General features: G+C 39.4%; 1 protein-coding gene across 2 annotated transcripts in view; it reads left to right on the top strand.

Moving 5' to 3' along the window:
• The window catches only part of LOC108438825 (protein diaphanous homolog 1), a 141,181-nt gene that overhangs the window by 111,068 nt on the left and 5,395 nt on the right, over nt 1-24,718 (top strand). For both annotated transcript variants that reach the window (XM_017716898.2, XM_017716897.2), the window contains 8 exons: nt 2,329-2,423; nt 2,524-2,625; nt 4,715-4,954; nt 5,272-5,401; nt 5,702-5,826; nt 6,264-6,428; nt 8,352-8,490; nt 16,560-16,649. In XM_017716898.2, the coding sequence (XP_017572387.1) occupies nt 2,329-2,423; nt 2,524-2,625; nt 4,715-4,954; nt 5,272-5,401; nt 5,702-5,826; nt 6,264-6,428; nt 8,352-8,490; nt 16,560-16,649 (1,086 nt within the window). The remainder of the gene's footprint in view (nt 1-2,328; nt 2,424-2,523; nt 2,626-4,714; nt 4,955-5,271; nt 5,402-5,701; nt 5,827-6,263; nt 6,429-8,351; nt 8,491-16,559; nt 16,650-24,718) is intronic.

Here is a 24,718-nt window from a genome sequence, read left to right as displayed (position 1 = left end):
AGACTGTCCAGGAGTTGGCGGAAGCTTTAGTCCAGGTCTGGGAGGAGATCCCTCAGGAGACCAGTCACCACCTCATCAGGAGCATGCCCAGGCATTGTAGGGAGGTCATACAGGCACGTGGAGGACACACACAATACTGAGCCTCATTTTGACTTGTTTTAAGGACATTACATCAAAGTTGGATTGTTTTTCCACTTTAATTTTGTGTGTGACTCCAATTCCAGGCCTCCATTGGCTCCATTGAGTGTTGCCTTTTTTTTTTTTGAGCAGTGTGTGCACATACATACACACACACATATAATTCCATTACACAATCACATCACTCTACCATCTTAAAAATTCATAAAGACATATTGTGTGTTTCACATTTTATTCTTTTCAGTTATCATTATTTTATTCCACTGCGGTCGACGAACATACTCACGTGTCAAACTCAATGTTTCTATATAGGTTTCTGTCTTTGTGATAAAACGGCGCACAAATGCAGTTTAAACATTTCCTGAATCTGTAGAGACGCCCTCTCTGTTCCATCTCATCACATAATCTGCAAAGAGTCCAGTTTGACTCCAACAGAGCCAGCCTTCCTAATAGGTTTGTTAATTTTGATCATGCTACTGCTCCAACGCACAACAGCATGGAATAGAGCACTCACTACAACAGACTGGATAGACTGGATCTATAGGAGTTTCGTGCACACACACCAAAAAACCTCACCCTCCTCAGGGAGTAGAGATGGTTTTGTCATCTCTTATACACCACGAGAGAGTTACAGCTCCAGTCCAGCTTGTTGTCCAAGTGCACACCCAGATATTCGTATGTCCCAACCACCTCCACATCAACACCGTCAATAGTGACTGCTCACAAGTCCAGCACCATCTCCTCAGTCTTTCTAATGTTTAGCTGCAGCTGGTTCAGCTTACACCAGTCAACAAAGTCCTTCACCAGCTTCCTGTCCATTCCTTGTGCACCCCACAATGGCCGTGTCATCCGAGAATTTTTGCAGATGACACAACTCTATGTTCTACCTAAAGTCAGAGGTGTACAGTTTGAACAGGATTGGAGCTAACAGTCCCCTGGGGTGCCCCAACACTGCACACAGCCCTATAGTCGCACATACTGAGTTTGTCCAGTTAGATAGTCCATTGTCCATGAGATGATGGATTCATCCACCTGCATCAGCTCCCCTAACAGCACAGGCTGTATGTTGTTGAAGGCACTGGAGAAATCAAAGAACATGATCCTCACAGTGCTGCCTGATGTGTCCAAGTGAGAGTACATTCTGTCCAGCAGGTAGATAACTGCATCATCCACTCCAGTGCTATCCTGGTATGCAAACTGCAGAGGGTCAAGAGCTATTGTGACCAGAGGTCTCAGAGCTAGCATCAGCCTTTCAAGTGTTTTCATTAAGTGGGATCTCAGTGCAACTAGTGGATAGTCATTCAGTTCTGTCGGTTGCCTTTTCTTGGGGACAGGAACCACACAAGATGTTTTCCACATAATTGGGACTCTCTTCAGGCTGCAGCTCAGATTGTAGATGTGCTAAAGAGTTCCACACAGCTGTTCTGTGCACGGTTTCAGCACCCTAGGTTCAATGCCATCAGGTCCTGCTGCTTTGCTCTGCTTGAAAAGCTTACAACTTCTGAAGTCGTTGCAGAAATTTTGTAAAGTAGCGACGAAGATAACTGAGGATTTTGACATGAAATATATCGGCATTATGTTATATAAGAAAGTCCCATTAAAGGCAAATAGATGATGTTCAGAAATCGAGAGCATGCCCTTAGACCCCAGAGCATAAATTCTATAAAGTTTGGTTAGTAGGGTCCTCAAACACACCATAGCCATTGGTTCACAAGCCATTGAATGTTGCTGTTTTATTGGTGCCTGTTTTTATCAAAACATCTGCATAATTAAGCCTATGTTATTGTAAATGGCAAGTTAATAAGGTACTAGTAGGCTGGTGCTGGTGATTTCACACACTGAAGCTAATTTGCACTCCGATCAGTGCTTGTTTCCACATTGTATAAACAGTTCAGGAATCCAAGTAGTTTGTACGTCATCAAAGTCAGATCTGCTGTGTGTTTGATGTAACTATGATGAATAAAGGCCATTACATTTAACGTTTAATAATGTGAACTCGTTATGTGCAGATTAATTATGCAGCGTAAGCCTCGGGTCCCTCTACAATCTGTGCACTGTTTCTGTGAGATTGCTTATTTGCTCAAAGTCTCAAGTGCAATTTTAATATGCCTTTTTTGTTCTTTTCAAGTTTCTTCCCTAAGAACTCCAGGAGGATTTATATCGTATTGTTTCTGTGCTTTTATGTTGCAGCTATCTTCTTGGGATCAAACAGGCTGCCATATGAGGAGATAAAAAATGTCATTTTAGAGGTTAACGAGAAGGTGCTTACAGAAAACATGGTGCAGGTGTGTGCATCATTGCAGCTTTACATGTAATTTGCATATACACTAGGATCTCATTTGCATCTGATTTGACTTGTTTGTATGGGTTTTGTGTGTTCTTCAGAGTTTGCTGAAGTTGTTGCCTGAGCAGGAGCAGTTGAGCGTGTTATCAGAGTTGAAGGACGAGTATGAGGACCTTGCCGAGTCTGAACAGTTTGGAGTAGTGGTAAGAAAAGCACACATATAGACCACAAAAGCCACACTCAGTAAATGCAATATAAAAGCCATAAATCACTATTGTGTAGTGACTCCTTATTTGATTATTTACTTTTTCAGACAAACATACCAGATATGAACATACAAATCAAAGAGTCTGAGACATTGATATTAATGAAGAATAATATAAATAAAGTCTTTCTAATTATTAAAATTTTAAAATTGAGGATTTTTTTTTTGTTGTAATGACTGCTGCAAAAGTGATCATTGTCTAAATAAAATTGGGCTTCATGGTAGAAGACCCAAGAATACCCCACTTCTTAGAAAGAAACACCAAAAAGACAGACTAGATGCATGTTGAAATGCCTTAGTCCTATTGGGAGAGAATCTTTTGGACAGATTAAAAAAATATTAAAGCTTTTTGGTAAAGATCACTTGAACTCTGTGTTTACAGGGGAAAGTAAAATTAAGCTCAAAGAAAAGGACGCTATTACTGTTCATCTTGGTTGCCCACTAATGTTTTGTGGCTGCCTTAATGCATCTGGCACTGGAATGCCTAGAATCTATGCAAGGCATGATGAAGACATAAAATAATCAAGGCATTTTGAATCAGATTGTTACGCTTATTGTTAGAAAACAGTCTCAGATGCAGGGATGGGTCATTATCCAGCAGGATAATGGGGCAAAGCATCCCTCTAATAGCACCCAAGAAAGGTTGTTAAAAAAAAAAAAAAATTCTTGCCCATTCTGAAGTGTCATGCTATGAGTCCTGATCTGAATAGCACTGAACATCTGTGGAAAGTGTTTAAACTCTGTGTTGAGTGAAAACACCATTAAACCTTAGAGAACTGTAGCATTTTGCTATAAAGTCAGAACTACCATTTAGACTCATTTAGAATGGCAAAAAGAGCTTGACTGGAGTCCTTGGACTTAAGGCTCTGCTATGACTTGTTGGGTCAGGAATCCCAAAATTTTTATCCATACCTTTTTCATTTGTTTTCTTATTAAAAATACACTGTGTGCCCAGAAATGTGTAGACACACTTCCTAATTATTGAGTTCACATATTGCAGCTGGCCCCATTGCTAACAGGTGTATAAAATCAAGCACATAGCCAAGTAATCTCCTTAGACAAACACTGGCAGTAGAGTGGGTCATATTGAAGAATTGACTTTACATGTGGCACTAACATAGGATGCCACAAGTCAGTTAATCAAATTTCTGTCCTGCTAGATCTGCTTTGGTCAGCTGTAAGTGCTCTTACTGTAAAATGAGTAAAAATCATTTAGAAGCAACATCATTTAAATTCTAAAGTGGTAGATCGTGCAAACTAAAAGAGCAACACCGCAAAGTGCTGAAGTGCATAGTGTGTCAAAATTTTTGTTCTTCTGTTGCATCACTCACCACAGAGTTCCAAAACTGCCTCTAGGGGCAATATAAGTACAGGAACTTTGTGTCTGAAGCACCCTAAAACAAGTTTTCCATGTCTGAGCAGCTGCACACAAGCCTAAAATCACTATGCGCAATGTCCAACGCTTATCATGGTTTGACAGATTGGGTGTGGAGGAACTCCAGTGGCCTTCCCAAAGATCTGATCTCAACCCCAGTGAACACCTTTGGGATGAATTGGGACATTAATTGCAAGCCAGGCCCTATTGTCCAACATCGGTGCCTCACAAATGCTTTTTTGACTGATTGCACATAAATTCCCACAGACATATTTCAAAACCTTGTTGAAAGCCTTCCCAGTATTAGAGTCAGATTAGAGACTGTTAGAGCTGCAAAGGGGGGCTTTGGAATGGGACGTCCATCAAGCTCATATAGGTGTGGTGGTCAAGTCACAAGTTAATAATTTTTTTTAATTAAATTTGAAATAAATAATAGGTTTTGTTAGTTGAGAAATTGTTTTGTTTTTGTTTTTTTTTGTTTTTTTTAATAAAGTGGAAAGTTACCTCTAATTTTGGCCATATCTATGCCCACAATACTATACACAGTACTACATTTTATTTTCTCTTCTCTCTCTCTCTCTCTCTCTCTCTCTCTCTCTCTCTCTCTCTCTCTCTCTCTCTCTCTCTCTCTCTCTCTCTCTCTCCCCTATAGATCAGTTCGGTGAAGAAGCTGAAACCACGGCTGAGTGCCATCCTGTTCCAGCTGCAGTTCGAGGAGCAGGTCAATAACGTGAAGCCGGACGTTGTGGCAGTGACTGCAGCATGTGAGGAGCTGGTTCAGAGCGAAAACTTCTCCCAGTTGCTGCAGATCATTCTGCTTGTTGGCAACTTTATGAATGCCGGATCACGCAATGCCAAGGCCTTTGGTTTCAGCATCAGCTATTTGTGCAAGGTCTCTGTCTCTCTCTCTCTCTGTCTCTCTCTCTGTCTCTCTCTCTCTCTCTCTCTCTCTCTCTCTCTCTCTCTCTGTCTGTCTGTCTGTCTGTCTGTCTGTCTGTCTGTCTGTCTGTCTGTCTGTCTCTCTCTCTCTCTCTCTCTCTCTCTCTCTCTCTCTCTCTCTCTCTCTCTCTCTCTCTCTCTCTCTCTCTCTCTCTCTCTCTCTCTCTCTCTCATATATATCCCACTCACAAATAAAGGCACCTATGTCTATTTTTCATTTTGGGGGAGCAATTATGATCTCACTGTCTCTCTTTCCTTCTCTCACTATAGCTCAGGGACACTAAGTCAGCAGATCAGAAGCAGACCCTACTGCACTTCCTGGCAGACGTATGTCAGGAGTCATATCCCAATGTCATGCACTTCCCTGATGAGCTCATCCATCTGGAAAAAGCCAGCAGAGGTGCTTCATTATTTGTAGTGTAGTTTAGTGTTTGTCCTGTTTGTGGTCTAATACTTTGTGTACCGTGTATCTCTAAAGTAATAATTTCATAGGAGTAGGAAAAAAATGTTTTTGATCATTTCTGTTGGTTTGTTTTCTAAGAAATGTTTAGACAGCGTAAAGGTCAGATGCCATGTTAAATTAGAACTGATAAAAATTTAAATTTGACAGCGTGTGATGCCAACAAAATATTTAAAGCAAAGAAAATCATTTGTTTTTTTTATAGCCAGATTATAAAATGAACCTCTGTTTCTCACACAGTGTCAGCTGAGACACTACAGAAAAATCTGGATCAGATGGGCAAGCAGATAAAGAGTCTGGAGAAGGACATTGAGACTTTCCCTCCTCCTCAAAGTGAAAACGACAAATTTGTTGAGAAAATGACCATATCCTTCACAGAGCTTTAGGCTTTATCTTTTATGCTTTTAGTGATCTAGTATGTATCACTGGAAATAGCAAATTACCAATCATTTTAATGTGCACTAATAACTTGTACATTGTTGATTTTAAATGGATATGAAAATTTAGACTTTATATATTACAGTATTTCATATATTTTGGAAACAACAAGAAACATCCTCTAAACATCTATATGGCCATTTGTCTTGTGATCTTATACCCCTCTTAAAATATAGCACATTCTGGTGTCTTTTCAGTCTATTGAATAGAGATATGACATAACAGATGCTGCAGTAGTAAAACATGAATAGTTTGCAAATCTTTATTTTGTTCTTCCGCATTGTGTGTTTCTGCATTGCTTTTTTAGCTGACCACATAAAGTTGCGACGTGCCTGTCATGGTATTCTTTAACTGTTCTGAGCACAGCTTTGTAGCGACTGCACGAGAGCAGTTTGAAAAGTTGGAGCTGATGCATAACAACATGCAGAAGCAGTATGAGGACCTGGGGAAGTACTTTGTGTTTGACCCTAAGAAGATAACCCCAGAGGAGTTGTTCAGTGACCTAAACAACTTCAGGAACATGTTCCAGGTAAGATCAAGCTATGTGGTCTCAGCATGACCCTGAGATGTGACCCTTGACATTCATATATATATATATATATATATATATATATATATATATATATATATATATATATATATATATATATGCTGTTCATATATAGATGCTGTTAAGATCGTTAAAAACAATACTCAGTGCTGGGTAGGTACATACTCATCAAACTATTCAGTGATCCCTCAAGACCTGTAGATACATGCATTGTCATCCTTTAAGAGACCACTCCCATCAGGATAGAAATGTTCCATGGAGTAAATGTGATCAGTCACATCTTCTGTGACTTCACAGAGAAACCACAGAGCCATTGACATTGAGGGGGCTAGAATGGGTGGTTGCACCTGAAGTCTACCACCATCTACATAGTTTTTTTGCTTGTTCAGAAGCAGCTGGTTCCTGCTGCACCAGGACACCAGCTGCTCAACTCCCTTTCTGTACACAGACTCATCACTGTTGGCAATAAGACCCACAATGGTGGTGTCATCTGCAGACACTGAGGAAAAAGGGTGAGGGCGCACAACCTTGCAGTAATCTAGTACTGAGGGTCAAGGGGTCTGATGTGTTTTCCAGGATTCACCTGCAGTCTCCACTACAACAACAAATCCAATTTTCTTAAGGATTTGTTTGTTTGCCAGAAATGGTCATGGGAGCTGGCGCAGATAGCTTGGGACAATTTAACATGCAGCAGCTCTGGATCTATTGTGTTGAATGCAAAGCTGAAGTCCACAAACAGATCCTGTAGATTCCAGGACAGTTGAGAATTTGCAGCATGAACTGCAGGCCCAAGTCAACTGCATCCTCGACATACCTGTTAGCTCTGTATGCAAACTGCATCCAGCAGAAGAGTTTGTAAATGGCCTTCAGGTGGGTAAGGACTACTGGCCTGTAGTCATTTAGTCCAATATTGTGTTATGTTGTTTTGGGGATTGGAATGATGAAAAATGTTTTAAAATGTGGGAACATGGCAAAGTTCCACTAATTTGTTGAAGAAGTTTGTGATGACTTGTTCTAGTTCATCACTGCAGTGCTTTAGGGTTAACTTTCCAACTTGTCCAAACTGTTAGAGCACTTAAGCTGTATGAAAAATGCTTAGAATTTTCCCCAGATAGAATGTTGCAATCGGAGAACCCCCAAGCACAGACAATGAGCTGTTTTAACAATATTTGGTCACTTATAGTTAAAAGAAATGAAACATTATTTGGATTTAATATTACGTAATATTATTTATATTTGAAATGAGCTGTATATAATGGTTAATTAGTTATCTTTCTTAACATGGGCGGGCAGTTATCTCCTGTCAAGAACTGGCACTGCTTAATTTTCGCAAATATCTGATAACACCACCCTGTTGCTCAGCTTTTTTATGCTGAAAATGTTGCATTATCTGTTTTACTTGCTGCTGTTATATACCGATTTTAATTAAAGAATATCAGTACTATAGATGCCTGTTGTAGGCTGTCAGGGAGACAAAACACACAGGCACACACACAATTGAAAGATACAGTTACAGAAAGTACAGCACCTGTGTACACAGGTCGTCTCCCAGCTGCAGGGTGTGAGTGAGCAACAGAGAAAGCAGCAGGTGGTAAGGCCATTATGTCGCCAGTGTTTGTTCAGTACATTAAATACAGACATCCGTGCAGACACTGGCTTTTTCATATTATTCAGGACTTGCTCCTTCCTGCTCACACTATAAAGCATAGACATACACAAACACAGATATATAACAACAGATACACTGCCCTGCGTTTAGCAGGTTTGCAACAATTTATATAAACAAATAATACATTGAGGGAAGAAGTGAATTTAAACACATCATTTGACACAGTAAGCCTGTTATTATTTTGGCTTAGGCTTAATCTTGTTTCATTGTTTCTATGTGAATGTGTGTTACAGCAAGCAGTGATTGAGAATCAGAAGCGTAAAGAGTCAGAGGAGAAGATGCGCAAGGCCAAACTGGCCCGAGAGAAAGCTGAGAAAGAGAAGGAGGAGAGACAGAAGAAAATGAACACCGGACAGATCAACATCAACGACGGTATGTTTTTATGTGAGAGAAAGAAAACGAAACATGGGCATCTGTGGGAGCTTGTGTTTTTGACTAAAACTCACAGCTCCGTTGACATAAACTACAGTTCTGTTCTTCAACCACTGAGGGCAGTCATAGTCCATGAAATCTCTGAAAGGGCACACATATTGTGTGTATTTGGTTTTTGTGTGTCCTGACCTTGTAGGAAACACAAAGAAAAACAAGGCTATCCTACAGAGTGAATACAAATGATATGGTCCTTAGTTTAAGAGCTTTTCACAAAATCTACTTTCGTTTGTTTAAAACTGGAAGGGCAAACAATTTTTCTTTTTAGTTGAAGTTTAATAAAAACTAATAAAAACATGTAATATTCAACGTGGAGTAATGTGAAAGTCTTAACCTAAACATTTTGTTTACAACTGTTTATCTTGACTTTTTTTTTTTTTTTAAACCTGTGAAAGAATTAGACTGAGATTTTGATGAGATGTAAGCAGGTCAGATGAACATAGGTTTGGTTTCAGATTTCTGCTCAGTGCCACCAGCCAGTACACATTGGTCAAATTCCTTTGCCAGCACAGCTTATTTAATTTAATGAAGAATTCACTAGTTAGTCCAGATATTGAATAATTACTACAAATAATACTGGGCTCCCACAAGAAGAGCTGAAAAATTAAGTTAAAACATCAACATATATAATGGGACTTTTTAATATTAATATTCTAATGTTTTTGTTCTTCTGTGCAAATGAACGCTTACTGCCCAGTTAAATAACTTTTTAAATACAATTTCTTAGGCACCTAAATTGTTGCACAGTGCTGTATATACAACTCCATATCTTGATATTTTATTAAAGCAAATGAGACAGAGAGAGAAAGAGAGAGAGAGGAGAAGGCACACAGCAAAATAGATGGATTGGCAAACTGTGTGAGAATTTGTGCCCTGGACTGTGAATCTGCTTTTTTGCTTTCCATTGTATACTGAAGGAGAAGAGAGTCCAACTGATCGTTAAATCTCAGTTACAAGAGGAACAATGCGGGTTTCGCCCTGGTCGTGGAACACTAGACAAGCTTTTAATCCTCATCCAGATCCTGGAAGGTGCGTGGGAGTTTGCCCACCAGTCCACATGTGTTTTGTGGATTTGGAGAAGGCATTCGACCACGTTCTTGGGGGGGGGTCCTGTGGGGAGTGCTCCGGGAGTACGGGGTGAGGGGCTCGTTGTTACGGGCCATTCAGTCCCTGTACAAACGGAGCAAGAGCTTGTTTCGTATAGCCAGCAGTAACTCAGCTTGGTTTCTAGTTAGGGTTGGACTCCGCCAGGGCTGTCCGTTGTCACTGATTCTGTTCATAACTTTTATGGACAGAATTTCTTGGAACAGCCAAGTGGCGGAGGGTGTCCGGTATGGTGGCCTCAGGATTTCACTTCTGCTTTTTGCAGATGATGTCCTGTTGGCATCATCAGGCCAGGACCTCCAGCTTTCTCTGGACTAGTTTGCAGCTGAGTGTGAAGCGGCTGGGTTGAAAATCAGCACCTCTAAATTGGAAGTGAATTCTTGCCCCAAGTGGAGGAGTTTAAATATCTCTGGATTTTGTTTACAAGTGAAAGAAGGATTGAGCGAGAGGTTGACAGGCGGATTGGTGTGGCGTCCGCAGTAATGCGGACCCTATACCAGTCCGTCATGGTGAAGAGAGAGCTGAGCCAGAAGGCGAAGCTGTCAATTTACTGGTCAATCTACGTTCTCACTCTCACTGGTCACAGGCTTTGGGTAGTGACCGAAAGAACGAGATCGCGGATACAAGTGGCCGAAATTAGCTTTCTCCGCAGGGTCACCGGGCTCTCCATTAGAGATAGGGTGAAAAGCTTGGCGATTCGGTAGAGGCTTGGAGTAGAGCCACTGCTCCTCCACGTTGAGAGAAGCCAGTTGAGGTGGTTCGGGTATCTGGTAAGGATGGCATCTGGACACCTCCCACGTTGAGAGAAGCCAGTTGAGGTGGTTCAGGTATCTGGTAAGGATGGCCTCTGGACACCTCCCACGTTGAGAGAAGCCAGTTGAGGTGGTTCGAGTATCTGGTAAGGATGGCCTCTGGACACCAACCTAGGAAGGTGTTCCAGACATGTACGACGGGAAGGAGACCCTAGGGAAGACCCAGGACATGTTGGACTGCTGCCCCCACGACCCAGACTCGGAAAAGTGGATTATGATGGATGGATGGTATATTGAAGGAAGGAGGGATGGAGAGAAAGCAGCAGAAAAAAAAATGGAAAAAATCTGTTTATCAGCCACAAACATGTCTCTCGATGGGCTGCTAGTGTCCTTGCTTTTACAAAGGTTTTTAATAGGCTCTGCACTAAAAAACAACTTTTACTACATCACAGATCAAATGTTTTACACACACACATACATATACATCTCTCACTCTCTCTCACGTCTCTCTCACATCTCTCTCACGTCTCTCTCACGTCTCTCTCACCTCACTCTCTCTCACGTCTCTCTCACCTCTCTCTCTCTCTCCTCTCTCTCTCTCTTCTCTCCTCTCTCTCTTCTCTCCTCTCTCTCTCTCTCCTCTCTCTCTCTCTCCTCTCTCTCTCTCTCTCCTCTCTCTCCTCTCTCTCTCTCCTCTCTCTCTCTCTCTCCTCTCTCTCCTCTCTCTCTCTCTCTCTCTCTCTCTCTCTCTCTCTCTCTCTCTCTCTCTCTCTCTCTCTCTCTCTCTGACCTACTTTTAGTTCTTACTTCTCTTTTTTGGCTGCAGTTTACATCTCTCAGGACTTTAAAATTCCACACTCATCTCTGTTTCACCAATCCAGCTGCACTGTGTGTAACTTTGCTCTTAAATATCACACACTGCTGAGTTTCTCATTAACTCAGAAATTATTGTAAAAGGCTCATGTATTTTTCTCATTTTTCTTAAATTAAGCTTGATCATTCACTGCCCAGTCCATATATGCAAACTAAGTTACATAAGTCAGTTGGAAAGAAATGTTTTTGTGAAGTCAAAGAAAGGACAAAGAAAGGTTGGAAAATGGTCATGTAAAAATGAATTCTGTAAAAATGAGCCTTTTAAATGTGCCCACTAAAACTGCCAGATGAGAAAAATATGAAATTCAAAGTAATAACATAAGGCCATGTTACAGAAACTTTCTATGTTTTTGTCCTAAGTGATGATCTGACAGGTTAAAATGAGATTTTTTACAAGTTCGTCTTACAGAAGCAAATCTTATCTTAAATTAAGAATCTTATTTCTTACAACATCTTAATTCTATGTAGGAAATCTTAACTTACTCGATCGAAGTAGACAGTCAGCTGTCATATCTGTAACATAGCAACTATATATCAAAATAATTGAATTAGTTAGCCAGACAGCTGCTATTAATGATGTAAAAAAGGTCAAATAAATCTAAAGCACAATAAACTTGAAGTGAAGAATACCGTCAGTGCTTTGTGCTGTTTATTAGAGCGGCACTGCTCTACAGTTGGTTTCCATTTCCTCAACGCTTTAGCCAACTGCACTAACATTATTCCTCCTAATAAATAGACACACATTCAGCTGGGGGTTTTTAAATCCCCACTGTTAGGGAGAAAAAAAACATAAGTCAATGTGTAGTTTTCAGTGTAGATAAATGTAATGTTATAATACTAGTTCTAGTTAACTGAGCTGCTAGTCACTACATAAAACAATAGAAACAGAGGGTTTGGGATGCGGTTGTCTTAAAGAGAGAACAGTGTTTAGGAAATTTTGTCTAGTTAAGATGGTTCATAATGTAGGATAAGATTATGAACTTAAGAACTGTTGTTCTGTGATTGCTTCTGTCCTAAATTCAAACCCAGCTGAAGCGGTCATGGTGACTGAACTGGTAAGATAAGATTTCAGAGTTAAAAAGTTTCTGTAATACAGCCCCTGGACTCAAAACAAATATTTGTGTCAAGGGTGTGTCTTATAACATCATAAAGCCTCAAATCTGCCACCTGTATGCAAATTTACCCTCCCTGTAGGGAGCAAAGAAATAACTGTGTAACGGTGTAGAAACTAGAGCTTATATGAGAAACTAGCACATATGGTGATTATATTTTAGTGTTTATGAAAAGCAGTTTACATGTTAACCACATACAGAGCGTGAGTAGAGGGTAGCATCAGAACAAAGACCTCAGTGTTTTTTTTTTTTTGTTTGTTTTGTTTTGGTTTTTTTTTTTTTTGTTTTTTTTTGCGTGTTTCTGTATTTCAGTTTTAATTTTTTCCCCCTTCTCTATATCTCTCTTTCCCTCTTGCGTTCTCTCACATACTGTCATTCTCACACATGCACACAGGGTTCACTGCCCTCTGAGGGTCATTGGATGTTTGGAATGTTCGGCCTTGTGCATGCGCTCACACTCACACTGAGAAACAGACAGAAATGTTCAGTGTACTGCTCTGAGCCTGGGAATGAAGTGTGGAAAAGGTCTGCAGTGTTTAACATTTTATCAGTAGTTAGTCTTTTGTTACAGTCAGTCCTCTGTTTTGAGTTTTGTTCCCACTACTGGATCTCAGAGTCCTGCACTGTTCTTTGTAATGCCTTCTGTAGCCCATAGACTGCATACAGAATAGGCCCAGTCTTCCCGTGCATTCCTATACTTTTTTAAATCAGTAGGTTTCTTCTAATATGTACGTTACGGCTTAAAAAAAAAGTTCAAATATGCTGCACATATGCTTTCTTAATAAGTATCATATTTCTTGTCCACTTATGACTGAGCAGTGAATTGCTGTTTATTCTTTTTGAAACAAAAAAATTTGCTTCTTTTCCAGAAATGCTGTGTTCCAGGATGTGTGTTGGACTGAAAAACAGTTTGTCTTCTATGCTTTAGTGTGTCACTTCACAGTCTGCCCAGTAGGTGTCAGTACAGTTATAGAGATGGGAAGACTGCATCAGCTCATAAGAGGATGCGTGTCAGTGGGGGTTGTGCAACAGCATCCAAAGCATAGCAGAGACAGATGTCCTAATGGGATTGTCCTCAGAGGCATACTGACTTCAGTTCTCTATTTAGGGCTTTTTGTGTAAGGACTAAGCACTGTATACATAGTGCAGGAAAGCATGTGGTTTATACACAGTAACGTACATTCTGTCAGAATTGTTTTTATTGGCCATGATGTTACTTAGACACAGCTCAAATTAAAATAAGCAAGTAATTAAATAGCATATAGGTTAGAAGGAAGACAATGTCCATACAAATACATTAATATAATAAGTGCATTCAGATTAGTTTTTATAGTGCTTTTTACAGTGTAGACTGTCACAAAGCAGCTTTACAGAAATCAAGATCCAAAAGCTTCTAATGAGCAACCTGAAGGTGACAGAAGTATGTGAAAGCATGAACAAAGTAAAGTAAGTCATGAAGATGTAGTGTGGCTAAAATGAGTGTATTTAAGTTTTATATGTACAGATAGAGCAGTTAAGTGAATGTGGTGCTATGTGAATGTGGTGAATGTGGTTCTATTCTTTGAATAGAAGAGTCACCATAAGGGGTGCTAGAGCTTCACAGATGCAGATGTGTTTGGTGATGTTTTCACCAAAATGACCATTAGGGGTGCCAAAAGCTCACAGATGAAACTTGTTAGTGTTACGTCCCAAAGACCAGATTCCCTAATTATATTATACAGCTTAGCAGAGCTTAGCAACTTGTGTGTTTGGAGTAAGCTGTGAGTAAGCTTCAAATGCTGCTCTTAGTGATTTAAGGCATGTCTTGCTGCTTAGAAATTAATCATGAACACTACTTATTTGTCACGCCTTTCTCCTCCAGCCTTGAGCCTCATAACACACAAGAATTTATCATAGTGAGAAGTGATTGTCTTTGTAGAATGTGAAATGAATCTTATTGTGCAGTTTTAGAAAGCTGAATGATGATGTGGACACTGCTGTCATGCTATGTTTATAGTGTAGCTGTTAGAATTTTGCCTAAAGGTTATGTGTTTATATGTTTATGTAAATATGAACAGACTTATGTACTTACGGACATATAAACACTTTTAGACACAATGTGTCACAAAAGCCTTCTATGAAGATGACAACAAACATTCACAGCTGGATCTGTGAGTGAATTTGTGCTGTACTTTGTGTTGATGATTTGTGGATTAATTTAAAACGGAATGTATGAAATGGCAGAAACATAGATGACCTAAATTGGTTCCCATGCAGTTTTTGTGAGAATCCTCTGAGTGGCGTACCAAGACCGTTCAGAGCTGTGTGCTTGTGTGTGTAAATGGATTCCCTTTTACATGCTGCGACAGCTCAGACATGGAGCCATCTGGCGTCGGCTTTACAAGGGATTATAGCCTCCATGTGTGTGAGCGTGCAGGTTTTTTCTTGTGTTTGGGTCCCCACCCCAAGCCCCGTGAAGGGGTAAAAGGTGGTGAAGGGTTATGGTGTGGTACCTTTTGTGTGTGTGCGTGTGTGTCTTTAGGGGAGGGTGTGAATTCTATATTTCTGTAACCTGTTATTCTACAAACAGACGTGTGTGGTGCACATTTTCACTCTGTGTAAGTGAAGGGAAGGTATGAGAGAAACTCATAACTCCTTTTTTATGCAGGTTGAAATAGTCATAACTATCTACCCAAAGCAGCCACAACACTCGCCATTTCCACCTAACACTCACAGATTGCACGCTGGGTATCTGCAGTACTGCGCTTCATACAATGGAATCTTTGTCCTTGCTTATATCAGTGCTGTGTGCATGCATGGTCTCAATTATAGAAGTGGGTCAGTGGCCATCTGGGTTAATGTGACATGTTACTCTGTCCATGAGACCAGTGACTTCCTCTGTGCATGTGTCATTACATCCTGCTGGGAGTGGGTGTCCCTATCCAATCTGCGTCCCCTACCTGATTTGCACCGCACATGCGTGGCACTGTCGCATGCCAGGCAGGGGCCTGGGTATAGGTTATTGCCATAAGTGGGGGGAAATAAACAGTTTTAAATATTAACCACAACCCATGATTGCTTTCCTCACATTAACTGCCTAACACTGGTTTCTATAATAACTGACAACCTACCATATCAGGGAAACGAGTAGATGTCTGTGGTGAATGGTTAAAGATTGTGATGTCATTGCTTTACAACACTATTGAACTTTTTCTTCACCACAGTCAGACTCGGTCACATGATGATGATAATACTGTGTTCTTACTGCACTTTACCTTTAATAAACAGACTTTAGTAACACTCGTAACAAGCTTGATTTAGTTTTTTTCTGAAATTTACTTCATTTTAATTATCACTTTGTGCCTTTTTAACACTTTTTATATTTTATTTTTAAGTACTTTGTCTTTATTTTTACCTTTGATATTCCTATTGCTTTCATTAATGCAAAGTACATTGAATTGACATTGTGTGTGTATAAATTATAAATAAACTTGCCTTGCCTAGCCTATAGGAACTAGCAAATAGTTTTCTTCTTCAGGAAAAGCAGGAAAAAATGTGAGTGAAAAACATATCACTGTGCAAAAATGGCAAATCTCTATGGTGAATGCAGCAGTTGTCCTTTGTTATTTAAAATGGATACAAATGCTCCAAAATAGTTTGGAAGAAAATCTTTTTAACTTACATTAAAAGTAAATGTTTTTGCTTTCTCTTGTATAATTACAATTTTTGAGATCCTTGTTTTTCCTTGGACAACAAAAATGAAAAGGTCATGAAAATGTGGCGTTTACACTGGACAGGGAGTCATACAGCTTATGCAACATTTAACACTAATGTTTAATGAACTACAAAGGCCACTACATAGGAAGTAAGAACCATTTGAGATTCAGCCCAGCTCTCTTCATGCTTTTGTTAATGTAAAATGCATGTAAGTTTAGAATGCTACTATACACAAAGAACCCAGATAGATAATCAAACGGTCACTGATGAATAGAGTTCATTTTGTTGCTGCTACGTCATATTGGGTGTGTGTGTGCGCGCATGCATAACCTCAGATGTCCTTGTTTACATTTTCAGTGTCAGATACCTTAAGGATAGTGGGACAGTGTATATGTGTTTGTGCATGTTTACAGTAACAGGATTTGTTTGTGTGACTGTGCATGCATTATATAAGTTTATACCTTTTGTTTATTAGATGGTGATGAGACTGGTATCATGGACGACTTGTTGGAGGCGCTGCAATCTGGTGCTGCTTTCCGGCGAAAGAGAGGACCACGACAAGCAGGTAATGCATTAAATTCTTTTTTTGATCAGTTAGTAAGCTAAAGTAATCTAAAGAAAAACCAAATAACCAAATATTAGTCCATGACTGTAAACACAGAGACATTTTAAAGGGGAATTAAACTTTTTTTTTTTTTTTAATGTTTTTTTGTTTGTTTGGTTGTTTTTTTTTGGGGGGGGGGGGGTTTTCTTAGTGGAGAAGTACAATAAGAGAGAAAACCACTGTTTTACCATTTTCAGCATTATATATGTCAAGGGCACGCAGTGATGTAAAGTTCTTATGAGCTGTCAAAAGCTGTTTGAGTGATATTGATGGCCCCTTGTGAAGAATCTTTAGCCTGCTAAAAATGAGTGACTATATGATTTATTAAGTCAGTGTGCCTGATTTATTAAGTCTGTGTGGTGCCTTGCATCTAAAAAGACACATCTAGGTTCACTGGGCGTTTTTGATAGTAAATAAAACTATTATTTATGTTGTAGGTGTTATTCCTAGTTTGTATCATCACCACTGTTAAGAAATTTTTCTGTACTGTACTGTTTCACATCCAGCCAGTCTGAATGGTTTGTTTACATCTCAACACTTTGAATTTACAGAAATTAACAAAGAGAAATTCCTCTTGAAGGATACAGATAACAATTTTTTTAGATATACAGAATGCCCTTGACAGCTGTGACTGAGCAATACTATGCCAATAGTTTAGCCAAGGCCAGCAAGCTGTAAACCGCATGCAGATAATATATGTACGGCCAAAAAAACCCAAAAAACTTGTAACTGTATGCACGTTTTACTGTTTTTAAATTGTGTAAAAATGACACAAACACGCCCTCGAACCTGTACATACTCTTTCATGGACATTTAATCACCACACTGAATCATTGACAGCAGTGTCTTCCAGTCTGATCCAAACACATGAGTACAGGCATGACAAAATATGATCTGCAGAGTCTTATAGCTTATTGTTTACTTAATGTCTGTAGATGTGCTTACATTACATGAGAGTAGTCTCGCTCTCTCCCTCTCTCTCTCTCTCACACACACACACACACACACAAAGATTAGAAACTTCACTGAATACCCCCTGTTGTCTACCATCTGCCCTGTGCTCAGCAGCTCTGTGAAACAGATTGTTTGTGTGTGAGGGTTAGTCATTTTCACCAGTGCTGGGGGTCTATAGAAGCTGCTGGGTGGTGTAGGGAATGTAGTCGGGGGTTAAAAGCTGATTAGCACTTTGAGAGGCTTTATTCCTTCACTCTATTCACTTATATGGTTATTTTGGCCATTAGAACATTTTCCTGCTGTCTTAGACTATATACTAATGTTTCAGTCGATACCTTGATAGCACAGCTGATTTAATTACATTTCTCTGATGAATGGAAATCTGACAGAATGACTGAAGTTTCTCAAAAGCATGGAAGACTGAAGGAGAACTAGGTAGTTTTTCACAATTAGTCTACACATGCAGTAAAATATTCCTTTTTTTTAATTTTGCTTTTGTGTTATTTTATTTGCAAGGCTTTTCAGAAACTGAAGTACATAACATTGTACACCTGAATTTAGTTTTTTTTTTTCCTAGTTGTACATTAAAGCATTAAAAGCTTACAAAAGAAGTGAAATGATGCTATAATCTAGAAACACTTAATTATCGGTGATCAAAAGCAAACATACATGATTTAAAAGTTGTGACCTATTTCTGTATGCAAAGGTTTGGACATGTATTTTCTAAGTGAAAATAAGCCAACACATCCTATAGAGAACACACTTCCTAACCATTTAATGTACAAATACTGCTTATTTGCAGAATTTAACATATTAGGGGAAAAATAGGTGAGGGCAGCATAAAATGTGGCCTATGCAAAAGTTATGGCACATTTTATATTTTATTTTTCTATATTAACCTATTTTTCTATATTAGTCAAGTTTGCCCTTGGTAGATCTTTTTTTTTTTTTTTTTTCTCAACAATTTCACCAGGGGTTTTCCAACTTTTGCATGCAAATGCAGATATGTAAATATGTACTTATATACAAACAAATGTGTATAAATACATTCATATTGTATAATATTGAGGGTATATATCCATTAAACATGTTCAACATGCTCTTATAGTGTTTTAAAGGTGTAGTTGTAGAAATGCTGGCTAGGTGAGTTATATACACCTTGTCAATGAATTCTTCTGAATTAATTAGACAAAATGCTTAATTTACAAACATAAACACAGTGACTAAACTTCTGCTGCTAAATTCTCCGAACTGTGTGTGTATGTGTAACTGGATATCTGGCTGAATGAATCCAGATGTGGAATAGTGTCACTTGCTGAAATAGTTTGCTCGCTCGCTCTGTCTCTCTCTCTCTCTCTCTCTCTCTCTCTCTCTCTCTCTCTCTCTCTCTCTCTCTCTCTCTCTCTGTCTCTCTCTCACTCTCGCTCTTGCTCTTGCTCGCTCTCTCTCTCTTGCTCTCACACTCTCTCTCACCCCCTTCTCTCTCCCCCCACTGCTTCCTTCTCTTTTTGTAATCGTTCTTGAATTCCTTCTCTCCCTGGTGCCTCTTTCTCTGGAGTAGATGTTTTCTGGCTTCTTCTCGTACTACCATATATGAATAACGGGAGCAGTTAAAACTAGAGGGAATAAGGGAAATATGTGCAGGGGTTAGTAAGAGTTCTGTTAAAAAATTTAAAAAAAGCCCTGACTCTGTTAGACATAGTTTATAAGAGGAGTACAGGTGGATTGGAGAGGGAGAGCATTCAGAGCTAATAGTTAATCAGGAGAAGGACAGAGTCTGCAGACTATTAAACTGTATTTAGTGTTGATGTCCACTGTCTCACAGACCATATGAACCCATATTACAATATGCTGTATGGACTACTAAAAGATTCTAATATACTAGTTTCCAAACACTACATATGCAAAGTTTATATAATTTCAAATAATTAGTAGGAAACTATAGTTAATAAAGGAATAAATTAAAAATGAGAAATTTAAGAAGCGTCACAAATGATGACCAGAGTAAATTATTCTGACTTTCATAATTTCATTTTTAATACAGTTGTCTCCAAAATACTGAATGCTACATCAAAAAGGAGCTTTTGTTATCTAGTTTACAGTATTCAGGTCTGCTTTGAATCAGTTATTACTGAATTTACAACAAATATTCATTCAAATCTTGGTTTCTAAACATTTGAATGGAAGTGTGCATAAAAAATAATAATTAGAAGGAGAAAAAATAAAATAGAATTATTAATAGTTACTATTGTTCCTACTGTTCCTACTACAAATAATAATAATAATAATAATAATAATAACTAACAATAATAATAATGACTTAAACAGCTCTCTCACTGTCTGTTCCTCTCTCTTTGTCGTATCTCATCTGTAATGTATAGATATTCTTTCCTGTTTCTATTTTCATAAGTTATTTTAAAGTAAGTGAACATTTAGGTAAACTGTGCCTAAACGTCGCTATGTATCCTGTGTGTGTGCGTGCACGCGTGTGTGTTGATGAGCTTTGTCCCTGTGTTGCTGGAGTGAGTCATAGTCTCATTTTTAGCCTTTCTGAGGAGGTGAGAGAGCTCCTGTTTCCCTGTGACACAAAGCTTGTCTGACTCATCCGAGTATTCACCGCAGACCATTCCCACACATGCACACGCACACACACACACACAATCTGATCCCATCCTTAACCACTTAGACTGACAAAAAAACAGAAAAACAAGTGCCCCCTCTCTCAGAAGCTACACATCTTGTACATTCCAAAATCAGAATAAGACTCAAGCTTTATTGGCCAGGTATGCTATGCGTACAAGGAATTTGGTTTTGGTTACAGGAGCTCACAGTGCACAGTATCGGACAGACATTTATATATAGGGAATAAGATCAAATGAATATAAAATATAACAAAATAAAACCTGCATTCCTACCATCACACACACACACACACACACACACACACACACACAGTCATACCTGTAAACCTTACAATGTGCAAGAACCCCATCCTACAGCATAATTCTCACCTACACACGCTCATTCTCACATATATGCACACAGAGCTTGCCTACCACTTCAGTTCCCTACTTGCCACTAGGGAAATACACCGGTATGATAATCGATTGATAAGCGAGTATTATCCACTGAGAAGTCCTCATCAGCATCTAACATGGAGCGGTTAGTGTTGGCTCATTAGCTAATATCAGAAAAGGCATCTTCCATTATGACATGAAAACTTTGCAATTTCCCTCAGCTATTTTTTCAAATTTTACCCTATCATCTTAAAGCCGAGCCAACTGGACTGCACATCCCTGCTTATCACATGATTATTCTATACACACACACTCACACTTGTGGCTGGCTCTATAGATTTTGGCTGAATAGAAGCAGACTGCAGGCATGTGGCGAGGAGTCAGCAGGTGACCTTTCACCTCTCACCCATGACCCAATGTAATGAATGCTCAACCAACCAAAAGAGTGTCTCTTAAATCCTCCCAGCAGCTGCTGATCTACTGACACAAATACACACACGATGCTAATGGGAACCTCCAGATCGCTCTAGATACACACTATCATTCACTTTCTCTGTGTCGCCACATAATGTTGGTTGGAACTTCAGCCCTCCAGCAGAATTAAAATGGTCACACTGACCTTCATCTGACTGGATGTTGTGAATAATTATTCTGAACAATGATGTTCTGTGTTTGGATTCCCTGTCAGTTACAGAAATAGCAAACTATATAGTGTGCCACTTCTGTTGTTCAAACTCTTAGCAATGAATATTTAGGTTGTTGCATGGTCAGACACTATGTAGTGAATAGTGAATGAGTTAATGAGGGAAAGAATAACAAAGAATAATCAAACACCCGATAACTTGCCACAGAGCTGGGAGAAGAGAATACTAACCAAGTTTGTCAAAAGTTGTTTGCATTTTTTTTCCCTCTCTCTATTTCATTGTGTTGAACAGCACTTGTGTTTTGCTAGCAGCTGAAGTGGTTATTTAGTTGGCAAAAGCACACTGAACCCTTTGGCATGTGCCAGCTACATAGCCAAGGTGCGATATAACCTAACCTCTATAGTGATAAACATATGCTTTTTACCATAAGCTATAAAATAAAAATGGAGAACTATCCGAGTAAAATAACTTGATAGTGAAATGAAAACAAACTGTGATTGGTCACAAAATAAAAATTCTAATTAGTTATATTCTTTGGATTTCTATATATATCACACCTGTGTAGTCCCCTGTCTTAATTGGTCAAAGAATGTTGGAGATGGAGCTGCCAGGTAGAAGGAGAAGAGGTAGACCTCAGAGAAGGTTTATGGATGTAGTGAAGGTGGACATAGATATGGTTGGTGTAAAAGTAGAGGAGGCAGTGGATAGGGCAAGATGGAGGCAAATGATCCGCTGTGGCGACCCCTAAAGGGAGCAGCCGAAAGAAGAAGTAGTAGTCCCCTGTCTGTAGTATTGTTATATTCCCTTTTGAGTGCACGTGCACATTTGTGTATTTGACTGCACTTATTCTTATCTTTAATATATACACACATCTGCTGGGTCACGACCTGGCATACAAAGCTTCTGACGCACTGCTACCACCAGTGACCAGACACACACACTACGTCACAAAAGAGTCTCGCTCTCACACACCCGTGCTCCTTGCAATAAAAGGCTAACAGTGGTGCTCCATCACCAGCCAGTTTCACAAAGGAATGAATAAAGCAGCCAAGTTGGCCACTTCACCAAAAAAAGAAACATTTTGCGTACACCCACACTTTGTCAGAGGTCCACACAGAATGCCTGCACAAAGGAGGACCAGCACTTACCATTCCAGAGAAGACCAATACAGTTACTTCACAAGAATACACACACATCTACAGGGTGCAGCCAAAACTTTTTTCTTTACACATGACTCTTACCCACTTCCAAAGCAAGCAGCCACCCAGCCATCTACCATCCATCTCCTGCTGAGCGCAAAATCATTCCACGTTCTTAATGATATTACACAGACATGCACTCAAACAGTGTGTCATCTCATCTGCTTCCTCTTGGGGGTGCTGGTCACTTCAGATCTGAATATGGTTAAACATACTAAATATCCCAGAGTTGTCCATCGTCTCATATCCAGTCATATGCAAAAGTTTGGCCGCCTTTGGGCGATTGACATGAAGTGCACTTCAGCAAATACTTTGTGTTTTCCTCTAAAATTAAACTGTTCTGCATGTGCTGGACACTGCTGCTCAGGAGTTTAAAAAAATTAAACCCTTTTTTTGTTCTTTAGCTATATCTTCATTTTTAAACTTGACAGTTCAGTGAATCTTGAGTGAGCAAGAATGGGGCAGATAGAAGAGGAGAGATAAAGGAGTTCAGCTAAGTGCTGTAGTGTTTCTCATACTTTTTTTTTTTTTTTCTTATGTGGGTCGTTTACATAAGTTGTAATTAGTCGAGAGTGTGTCAGTGGGGTTGTGTGTGTGTGTGTGTGTGCTTGGATTTCACCCTCCCACAGGCAGGAGAGAAAAAGAAAAGATAGAGAGAGGACAGAAATAAGAGGAAGGAAAAGGACAGATGTGAGGAAATTGAGGAAGGAAATTAGATTGCTAATTAAAAATCACAGTTGGTCTTTATCGCTCATTTCCACAGATACAGGAAGTTAGTTTTGATGTGGGTTGTTGCCGTAGATATAGACTGTGTAGGAATATGCTATCTTGGAACGCCCTGTAGATGAAAGTAGAGAACTTTAACAGAATCCTGAGTTCATGGAGGTCACACTTAGGGACCTCGAACCTCTTTAATAGAGCCACTGGACACACTGAACTTTGACCTTGCTGTGGAGAATGTGCTTGCTGACTCAAATGAGTATTGGTGTTACCTACAGGACACATTGGGGAGAAGCTGTGGTGAAGCACTTTTCCGTAATGAAGATGAACTGTGGTGCAAAACTTGGCTTAAAGGGGAATTTCAACATTTTTCTGAACTTTCTACATAGTTAATGCAGGGCACACTGTTTTGAAACAAAATTATTTTTTGAATTTACCAACATTACATATAAAAACCCAAAAGATATGTAGATTCCTTAGTCATTGTGGAGAGTAAATACAATGGCTTTATTTCAAACCATTGTAACCCCTGGTTCCTGGCACCACCACTGTAGAGAAATCATCATTGGCAAGTTTTTCTATACTGCACCATTTCCCCTCTAACCACTCTGAATTACTTTGTTTTACCTCTTGACAGTTATGCAGAAATTTTGCAAAGTTGGTGGAATTCCCCTTTAAAGGGATACCACAACATTTTCCGACTTAATCTCTAAGTAATGCATAGTTAGATAGATAACTGCAATTTTGAGCTGTTTTAATTACTAGGAAAAGAGCCAGAAGCATTTTGATTCAGAAAACACGCTTACAGTAGTAGCCAATAGAGTTGCTGAAGCCCAGTATAAGAAGTGTCTGGAGTCAGTGAAAGCCTTTCTTTCTCAAGAAAAAAAATGTCCATTGTAAACATGATTGAGCTGAAAAATATTGGAGTATTCCTGTAAGCGCAATTAGTTTTAGATATCCCAGACTGAGAGGTCATAGCCAGGACATTCACATCAACAAGCACCACTTAGTGACCATTACTACACAACACATGTTCAAGTCTGTTATGATTTATTATTATAATGCTATTATATTATAGACTCCAACTTTCTTTCACTCTACTCTTCTCTCTCTCTCTCTCTCTCTCTCTCACACACACGCACACACACACGCACGCACACACACAGAGACACACAAACACACGTGCACATCCTCTAACTGATTTTTACCCCTCCAGCAGACTCAGTGCTGTCATTGTCCCAGCTCATATTGGACACCTGCCCGGTAATTCTGTTGTGTGTGTGTGCGCATGCTGTATTATACTGTACAATGTGATGTTTGTTGCAGATGTTTGTTTAGTGAACCATGAGGCTTTGTGATATCAATGGCAGTTTAGGTGTGTTCCTGTGAGTAAGCCAAACAGCCATTGACTTTTATTCATGGTTTATTTTGCATGGGTTTGTTCTGTGTGGCTGTTTTGCATATATGATGGTTAATAATAATTTGTTATAAGATAG

The sequence above is a fragment of the Pygocentrus nattereri genome, chromosome 11 (assembly GCF_015220715.1).
Source record: "Pygocentrus nattereri isolate fPygNat1 chromosome 11, fPygNat1.pri, whole genome shotgun sequence".
NCBI classification, from domain to species: Eukaryota; Metazoa; Chordata; class Actinopteri; order Characiformes; family Serrasalmidae; genus Pygocentrus; species Pygocentrus nattereri.
Note: the sequence above shows the minus strand (reverse complement) of the source record. Positions and strands in the feature narration are given on the sequence as shown.